Genomic DNA, 10,058 nt, shown 5'->3' with positions numbered 1-10,058 from the left:
GGGACACTGAGCAGAGCAATCCAGACAGTGCCCACTGCCTCTCAAACGAGTCCAAGGAGCCACAGGACGCTGCCCAGTGAAACTGCCCAGAGATGTGAACGAAGCAGAGACAGGAAAGCAGCCCCACAGTCAGCAGGGGTCTTTCTGGCTAGAGCCTCCTTCCTGGTCAGATAAATTACAAGCTTAGCCTGGGCCAGGAGGAGAGGTTGACCAGGCCTATTTGTCACCTTAAAGGGCGAGGGCTTAGCCCCATCAAGTAACTTATTGGGCTCCTTCAGGTGGGGAGGCTACAGGAAAGGTGACAAGTGATTACTTGGGACAAGTGATAATGAAAACAGGGACAGGAGTGGAGCTCAAAGGCTCATAACAAGAGTGTCACAGGGGGACAATGAGCAGAGCACACCAGACAGTGCCCAATGGCCCTCAAATGAGACCAAGGAGCCAACGGACATTGCCCAATGATGTTCTGCTCCGAAAGCAGCCCTGCAGTCCCTGGGGAGCCGCCTGGCCAGTCTCTATCCTGGTCAGATACTTCGCCAGGGCCAGGAGGAGGTTGACCAGGAGGTCCTGGGACATGGTGAGGTGGAAGGGCAGGATCCCTTTGAGTCCCCTGAAGCATCCTTTCTCCTTTTCCCTGAGGGCTATGGTTCCTCTCCCTTTGGGCTTCCTGCTCTCGAACTTAGTGGCTGAAGCATTGCTCTTTGGCTCGCGGGGCGGGGGGTGTTCATTTTTGGAGGGAGAGGAGGAATTGTTTCTCTCTCTCCTCGCGGGGGTGGGGAGGGAGGGATTGGTGACTTTAGCTTTGTCTATTTCCGGGGGGCAGAGGTAGGGGGTGGGTGGATGGGTGTGTAGCGAGGGGTAGGTAGGTAGGGGGTGTGTATGTGTGCGTGTGTGTAGGTAGTGCCGTGCGTGTGTGAGACTAGGTAGGTAGGGGGTGTGTGAGAGACAGATTCCGCCCCCCCGCTCGCGTGCCGGGCATCCTGTGCCGCGCGCGCCCGCCGGGGGGCGCCGGCCGCCGTGCTGCAGGCCCGGGCTGTCCGCAGGCCGGAGGGGGCCGCCGCCGCCGGAGCTGGCTGAGCATGGGGACAGCGGCGCGGCGCTCCGCTCCTCCTCGCGCGGCCTGAGGGGCGGCCGCTGCCGGGCGGGGAAGGCGGCGATGCTCTGCCCGCCCGCCTAGGGCTGGGCGCATCTCGCTGCAGCAGCCGCCGGGGCTGCCCTCCCTCGCTTTCCGCCCGCAGAGCAGTGCGGGGGGCGCCGACCTGCTGCGGCTGCTGCTCCCCCGTCCGCAGCTGGGCTGCCTGGGGGGCGTCCCCGCCAGCCCCCCGCCGCTGCCGCCTCGTGCATGGCCGCAGCATGGCCACGCTGCTCTGCCGGGTGCAGTTCCTGGACGACACCGACCCCTTCACCAGCACCAGCTTCCCCGAGCCCACCCGCCCGCCGCTGTACGCCTTCCGCGAGGACCTGCCGCTCAGCACCCAGCTGCCCGCCGTGCACCGCCTGCTGCGAGCCCCGCACAAGGTGGGCTGCGGCCGGGGGGGACCCTCTGCCGGGGATCCGGCGGTTCGGGGCCGGGGTGGCAGGGCTGGCCCGAGGGTTTTATGTTGGGTGGGAAGGGGCAGGCATGGGAATCCATCTCCCCCTGCCTTCTGGAGGAAGGCTGCTCTTAAAAGCTCAGCCGTGCTGTTTGAGGGTAGAAGCTCGGGAGGGGGGCTCCCCAGGAGAAGTGATGGCATGGCAGGGTTCAGGCCCCCGTCTTTATAGCCATTCCCCCCCAGTGATGCTGAACTCTAGCAAAGGGACAGCTCTGCTGCTGTTGCTGCTGCTTGGGATGGAGGTATGTATGTGGTGCATCCCTGCCTCAGAGGGGCACAGACTGCCAGGGAGAGGGGTTGGCTGGGACCACGCAGGAAGAGCTTTGGGAATTGGAAACTTAGAAGTTGTAGGAAGAGAAAAATACCAAGCATCTTTCTCTGTCTCTCTCTAGCGTATCCCTGATGTGATTACCAATTTGCGGCCCTACTCTGCACATCTTGCAGCCGCTTTGCCTTGTGCTGGATTTAGAAAGCATTCCACTTGAGCAGGAGATAACCCAAACCAATATGCCGCAGCTATCCCGGATGTCTAGGAAGGGTACTTGAGAGTAACCGTCCTAAACATTCCTTTGTGATTATAGAATTGTAGAAAATGAGGGTTGGAAGGGACCTCGGGAGGTCATCTAGTCCAACAGCCATCCTCAACTAGATCACCTCAGCCGAAGCTTTGTCTAGCCAGCTCTTAAAAATCTCCATCCTTGGAAGTTTATGCGTTGAAATATGGACAGATTTTTCTGGGGTGCATCTGGGATCTAGGAACCTGACCCCCATGGAAACTCAGTGGGGTTAGATGCCAACCTATCCTTTGAAAATCCCTCCCGGAACATGAAAGGCCAAGTATGCCCAGCCTTTTTTCATTAGTTTTATTCTGCATGGTCTATATAAGGTCACCTCTAAACCTTTCTCAAGTATAGAAGATGTTTGAGAGCCTGTGGACTTTGGTAGAAGCATTGTTCTCCCATGAGATTGTGTCAGAGTTTACTCTTAATAAGTAATCCCTTGAGAGAAAGAAGAGGTTTGTGTAGATTATTGCAATTCAGTGTGGGTCTCTCCTGAATAGTGCACACTTGCATCTCTGCAAGTCAGTGTGTCTATGAAAGTATGTTAGTGGCTTTGTGAATAATTGAGTCATGTTACTTTACTCTCATATGTCAGTTTTACTTTCCAATAACACCCTTAAGGCACAGTCATGTTCGATGCATTTAGTTGTAACCATTGCATTTCTGAAGTATTTAAAGCAGACTAGAAACTAATTTGACATGTTGCCCCCCCACCCCACCGTTTTCTGGCAACCTCTTCATAGTATCATGGTATATAGAAAAAGCATGTATTATTTAGGAAGGTTGGTTAAACTGGGAAGAGCATGTTCATGCAGAGCAGGGTTTAAGCTGTTACTGCTGGAAGGTTTTATGAGCTAAACACAGCAAGGGCTTTGGTAAAAATAGCAGTAAGTCTGCTGTCCTTGAAACAATTGACACTCATTATTCACCGTTGAGAAGAGCTAAGGTATGTTACCAACACAGACCTTTGTGAAACCTTGCATATTCTTACACACTTATTTTAATGCATTTGCTGATTAATGTAGCCCTCTGCACTTCACATGTGCACCCAGATATGGGTTTCCTTTTAATTGTAAGTTTTTCTTAACGATATCACTGTTTGGTATGAGAATAGTTCCCTTTATTCTTTATCCTCTTATTCTCCAACAATGCCTCTGGTTTGTGTATTAACTCAGCAAAGTGGATGGGGGTGGGTAAGAAAAACAATATAAATGTTTTTCTGAAGAAAACAAAGTAGGAAAAGACCATTTAAGCTACTCTGGCATTGCGTGGGAGGGGGGGTGTTCTCTTATCCTCATTTGTTTCCTAGCATGCACTCAGGAGGTTGTTGGATGATGGCAAAAGCTATGTGTGCTCTTAGCTTTAAGGGTGCCTGCAGATCAATACAACAACAAAAAAGGAATTCAAAGAGAATCCTTTCAGCACAAGTATTACATCTGCAGAACATTTTCTTATGTAACAGTTGTCAAGGTTACAGCAACTAGAGTTCTGCATAATGCAAAAAATCAAAGGGACTTGGTGTAGTGGTGTTCAAACTTCCTAAAGTCATGGAACCCTTTCATATCCCTTCTGTTGCAGAACATCTCTGCTTGGCTCCGTGGGCTGTGTGAACTGACATGGGTCAGGTGGCCCAGCCCAGCAGTAGCAGCGTGTTGCCTCTTGGTGTACTCCACCATTACCCCCTGTCTCTGCAGAACACCTGATGACCTATTGTGGAACCCTAGGGTTCAACAGAACACAGTTTGAAAAGTTAGCATTGGATCATACTCTTTTTCACAGCATAGCGGGCAGATTCTGATACCTTACTCTTGTTGAATACTTTCTTATTCTTCAAGCAATCACATTGCTTTCTGTGGGGCTATTTGTAAAGTAAGGATCTATTCAATGGGAGTAAGATCAGAGCTAGGTCAGTAACATGGGGCGCCTGAACACATGCTCAAAACCTGCTCTGATGCATTGTAATTACATTGTGTTGGAGCAGACTCGATTTAAGCAAGTCAGCTGGTGCATGGTAATTACTATGCGCCAGCAGACTCCAGCGTCACATACATCAGCATCCCCGTGCTGACGACTGGTGGCTAGGGTGCTTTAAAGTTCGTTTGATAAGCTTTAGTTAAAACACCCCCGCTGCCACATTTGAGCATGGGGATGCTGATACATGTGATGCTCTGGGCACTTTAATTAGGGCAGTTCTTGGAGCTGTTCTAATTGAAGTGTCATGGTTTCATAGTTGGTAGGGTCGAAAGGGACCTGAGTAGATCATCAAGTCCGACCCCCTGCCATGGGCAGGAAAGAATGCTGGGGTCAGACGACCCCGGCTAGGTGATTATCCAGCCTCCTTTTGAAGACCCCCAGGGTAGGAGCGAGCACCACTTCCCTTGGAAGTTGGTTCCAGATCCTAGCCTCCCTGACAGTGAAGTAGTGCCTTCTAACGTCTAGACTGAATCTGCTGTCAGTCAACTTATGGCTATTATTTCTCATTACTCCCGGTAGTGCTCCTGCCCCCACGCACCCCCTACTCCCCCAACATGTTTATAAATGCCTGTGACTACCAGGTTATGTAACTGGCTTGACTTGACTGTGGGATTGCTTTATGACTTACACAAGATGGCCTAAGTTTCAGAAGTGACCAGTGACTTAGGGTGGCTTCATTTTTTGTTTCTTTTTTGGGAAGCCAGACTTGGGATTCCTTGGATGTGATGCTAGATGTCTCCTGCTTCTCTAATGACCAGGGACTCCAGTCAGACATGTGCTTGCTCAGCACTTCTGAAAATCAGGCCCAGGGTGTCTCAGACCTGTTTTATATTTTGTAAGACCCTTAAAATCAGTATCCACCTCTGAACATTTTTTACTTTCATCCTGTCTCATATTTTACCCCCTTTTTTTCCTAACATGTAAACTATCTCACTGAAGTTTCATAAGACTTTAGAAAAATTAGAAGTTAAGGAGAAAAGCAGTTTGAGAAGTTGAAAACAGAGGTTAAGTTTATCTCAAAGAAGTTTGTTAATGTTTGTAAAATAGATGTGGTGATTTTGGACACAAGATGTTATGAAAGTCCATGGGTGGTAAAGGAAAACACACATTGAAATTCAGCTCCTGTCCTAGAGATTTATAGTGTAAGGACTTTAGCCTGTGAACATTTATGCAGCTGCTGTTTTAATTATGTGAGTAGGTCCCGTGGACTAAGCAAGGCTAATTACATGCACAGACATATTTGTGTCTTTCCAAAATTATCCGAAGAGTCAACAAGTCAGATTATTCTTGTAGTAAAGAGCTGAAAGAGTATTAGGAAATGTAACTGTAAAATATCAGGATCAGGTCGATCCTGCAATTTAGTTCTTTCTTCCAGCATGTTTACTACCTCTTCAATTTTGGTGTCAACAGCATTTAATCATGGTTCAGTGTATCTCTATATACATTTTAGAACCCTGGTGAGCAGTCCTCTCAAAGTTCATGAGCTCATTCTTGTTCACCAAGTAAATAATGTTGAAATATATCATTAAGCTTGCAGCAAAGACTAAGCTTTAAAAAATGCACAAAATCATGCCATGGAACCAGCAAGAACTGAAACTTTTCAAAGGGCAGGTGCCACAAGGAGGTCACATGTGAGTAGGCCTTTACCTTTATATCTTGTTCTGTGCATCTCTTAGCCCTCCTCTACACGTTACATCTGTTGTGCAATTACCTGATTAATTGCACAATTAATTTGCACCTTTAGCAAATAAATTAATATTTTAATGTATAAAATTATAGATTAATTATGGTGCCTTAAAGGGCCAACCAGCTATAAAGTTACTGCAGGAAAATGTGTAATAACTTTATAGATGGTTTCTATCCAACTAATTTGCATGTGTAGCCTGTCTCCTGGCTGGGAGACAGCTGCTACTGCGATCTTGCTTGCTATTTGCTACTGCAGGAGGAGCTTGGAATGGTGCATGGCATGGCAAGGAGGCCTGATTTGCACAGTAGGGCAAATAATACTCTGGCATGCATCAACTGATGCATCTCCAGCAAAACCAAGCAGGTGATTCTTCCACTATACTCAGCACTGGTGAAACTACAGTTGGTGTACTGTGTCCAGTTGTGGGGACTACACTTTAACAAGGACATGGACAAGCTTGAGAGAGTCCAAAGACGAGCCACCCATATGATCAGAGTCTTACACGGCAAGCCATACAAGGAAAGGCTGAGGGATCTGGGATTCTTCAGTCTGAGGAAAAGAAGGCTGAGAGGGGACCTGGTAGCAGCTTACCACTACACTAGGGGAGTATATCAAGAGCTCGGTGAACAACTGTTCACCAGGGCACCTGAGGGGAAAACCAGGAGTAATGGCCACAAACTCTTGGAAGACTGATTCAGGCTCAACATTAGGAAAAAATTCCTCACAGTCAGGATGTCCAAACTGTGGAATAAGCTCCCTCTAGAGGTGGTGCAATCACCTACCCTAGTGGAGACTAGACGGTCACCTTGCTGGAGTCACCTGACCCCCAGTTGTCTTTCCTACTTGGTGCAGGGGGCCGGACCTGATCTTCTGAGGTCGCTTCTGGCCTTACAATCCATGAATTGTATGAATCACACATTAGATCCCATTGCGTCTTTACCTGCACATGTAGAGGGGGGCTTATAACTTCATGAAACATTCTCAAATAGTCATTTACTGAATTGTATTACCAATGTTTCTATTTTGTAGTACTTCTTTGAATTTAAAATAAATCCATTTGAAAACAAATATGAATTAAGTAGTTTCTGATCCTCTCCTATTTCCTAAATCTCCTTGCCAATGTTTGTGTTTTCAGAATTAAGAGTTATGAACTTCCTAATGAAAAGGTTTTTGCAATCTCTTCCATTTTACTGTAAGAGTTGCTCTATAACAGGCAGGTACTAGATATCTTGTCTGTTTAGCTGGTCCTTCTATTTCTGATTAATGGTTCCTGAAATGGAGACCTTTTTCTGTCTTCTTGAAGGGAATTGTTTTTAAAATATTTATAAAATGTTTATAAAAAACAAAATTCTGGACCTGGTTTCCACCCTTACATCTCGTAAAAGAAAAGCCATCCCCCTTACTGGAGAATTTTAGAAGGGCTCAACCAGAACAGGAAATGTGAATTTTAAAAGAAAATTGCATATTTATAAGTGAAATTAATATTCACGGTAGTGATTCAGGTGTAATCCAGAATATGTCCTAACCTTGATTGGCAACATTTACTTGCATGCTTATCACTTTGATTTGACCATTTTGGCACATTTATTTGTCTGCTTTTACATCTGCATATCGAACCGGTATCTCAACACACTCCATGTAAGTTGATAGCAGTAGTGATGTCATGTAGATTACATGGAGCCTCTACACTGCTCCAATTTTGGAGTCATAACTTTGCTTGGGGTAGGGTTGTTTGTGTGTTTTAAGTAGTATAGATTTTGGAAACTATTTGTTGTTTTTGTGGAAAGACTTCCTCAAACACGACTGGAATCACTTTAATCTCTACTTGAATGTTTCACTGCTAGATCTCTGACTGAAAAGCCTTGTTTTCAGTTCTCTCTCAATCTGTTTTGGGCTGTGTGATCTTTGTAGTCCCAGACAAATGCAGCTGTCAGTGTGGTTCACAGTTTGAAATGTGGTCTTCATGTAGGGGCTACTTCAAATTAATTAACAGCCAGTTAATTAATTTGAAAATTAATGTTCTACCTATTTCAGTATTCTAACAATGAAGGGACACAATACTCCATATGAAACTTTTGAAGGATAAAGGTTTGTAGTCCAAGTAATTTTTTTTATTTAATCTGATTATAGCTGTGACTGCTATAATTGGTCATGTAAATGTCTAAGCCTTTTCTGAAACATTCTGAACTGTTGGCCCTGATACTTGTCAGTGAGTTGCACAGGCTAATTATGAGTAATACTTTTGTTTCATCAGTTATCACTTTGTAATCTTTTAATTTGAATGGGTCCCCCCTTGTGCTCTAAAAGGACTGGAGTTCCTGATTGGCCTTCTTCATAAAATTTCTTATTTTATATACTTTTCTATAAATTGCACACTTCCTTATGCTTCTGAACCCAACACTTGCAGAGGAGTGGAAGGAATCTCATTGACTACAGGATGTTGAATTAACTGTTATCGAGCAGAAGCTTCCAGTAATAGTATTATGCAGTCGCATTATAATAGATGTTGGCAACAACATTCTCTTAACTTTTAATCAAAAAGTAGTTTTTATTGACTTGTGATTCATTAGTGCAGGATTTGGTCTTAAATTGATGTTATTAAAATTATCTCTTTTTTGAACCTACAGATGCTACAGTTTGACTCTAAACCTCAGTAACATTATGGTTGATCTAAATCGTGGAAATAAAAACAGGAACTCGGAGCCAGATTCACAAAGGGACTTAGATGCCCAGTTTCTAAAGAAGATGTCACAAACCTGAGTTGGGCAACTAAATTTCCTATAAAATGCATGGGGAGAATTAGGCAAACAGGCATGGAGTTCTCCCCATGCTCACTCAGGGGATGGTTAGGCCAGACAGTAGAAAATGCTGAAGGGAGGGGGCATGTCTGACACATTGTCTCTGAGACATCTAACTCCTTGTCTTGGTTAAGTGCCTTTATAAGACTGGGATTCACAGCCTCAACTCTCCTCTTGGACTTATACCCAAAAGGATTACTTAGGTGTGTGGATAACTCTTCCACTGTTCTAGGAAATGGCTGTTGTAGAGAAGAGGTGATGGTGGTGGTGCTAGGGATTGATAAACTAGGTTTATGATTACGACACTCCCCAGGAAGTGGAAGACTTGTGTTCCAGGCCATTTTCATCTTAAAGATGTTTAAATCCCGTATCTCTCATCTCACGGAGGGTGCTCTAACTATCTGTCTTGAGGCACTCTGCACATAAGAGGCACTCTGCACCCCTTCTCTTGAAGGTATGCCCCTGCATAGAAAAGAACACAAGATTTTTAGGCACAGAGAGAGAGAAAGATAAGACAAGGAAGAGAAACACCTCAGTTTTGGTCTCTTTAGTGACCAATATTTAGAGGCCCAGGGACTCCTAAGGCACGTCTATACATTGCCCTACAGCATCGTAGTGATGCACTACGTTGCTGTATGGCGTGCTACGTGTCTACTTGTGATCTCCAGCTGTGTTGTCATAGTGGTGTGCTCCCCAGATATAGCATGCCAATATGGTGACGTAGTAACTAAATTTAACTGTGCGCTGCACACATGGCACAGTAACCACCTGTACTGAACCATGCTTTAGTACTTCCAAAATGGCAACATGCAGATGCACCCCTGGGTTCCTAAGGATTAGGTAGAAGTTTTGTGGATTGATCAGTTGGGATGCCTAAACTTTGCTTAAGACTCCTAAGTGGTGGCGGTGGTTGTTTTTGTTTTGAAGGTTTATTTCTTTTTGATCTAGCCTTTAGTGTTTTTGCTCTAAATATCTCCGTATGTAACCTTAATGGATTTTTACATTGCTTTCCATCTCTGATCTGTTAAAAGAAGATGGATTCACTTCACAACCCTCTTCCATATTCCCTTGACCCTTGGGAACATTTGTATTTGGATCTAAATTTTGAGTCAGGCTCAGCATTAATAGTGTTCCTTGAATCTAACTTGGTACTGTGGAGTGGTTGGTTTTGAATTGCTTTAAGTCACTGGATACTCTAACTTGCTGACCTCAAGTCATTCAGGAGGGTGAATATATATATACAGAGCCAGTGTCGGATGGCATACTTTTTTTAGTGATCTCCTTTACTTATGTGATTACAACATACCACGTTTTACCTTATTCTTTGTGTTTATGATTTATTTTATGTTTCTACAACTTTATTGATTACATTATTATACAGTATGTACGAAGTTACAGCTTTCTCTTTCAATCAATTGTTGTCCCTAAATTAAAAATATGATAGTGA

The 10,058-nt window shown here is 45.1% G+C and overlaps 1 protein-coding gene across 4 annotated transcripts in view; it reads left to right on the top strand.

The window, feature by feature from the left end:
- Positions 1-1,061: 1,061 nt before the first annotated feature.
- FHOD3 (formin homology 2 domain containing 3) overlaps positions 1,062-10,058 on the top strand; it is a 645,457-nt gene continuing 636,460 nt past the window's right edge. For 2 of the 4 annotated variants that reach the window (XM_059728584.1, XM_019479159.2), the window contains exon 1: positions 1,062-1,518. In XM_059728584.1, the coding sequence (XP_059584567.1) occupies positions 1,354-1,518 (165 nt within the window). In that variant the 5' untranslated portion in view covers positions 1,062-1,353. The remainder of the gene's footprint in view (positions 1,519-10,058) is intronic. The other 2 variants (XM_014611417.3, XM_019479160.2) reach the window with 2 other exon arrangements.

Source organism: Alligator mississippiensis, chromosome 5, assembly GCF_030867095.1.
Source record: "Alligator mississippiensis isolate rAllMis1 chromosome 5, rAllMis1, whole genome shotgun sequence".
NCBI lineage: Eukaryota > Metazoa > Chordata > Crocodylia > Alligatoridae > Alligator > Alligator mississippiensis.
The sequence above is the reverse complement of the archived record's forward strand: the minus strand, read 5'-3'. Positions and strand labels throughout refer to the sequence as shown.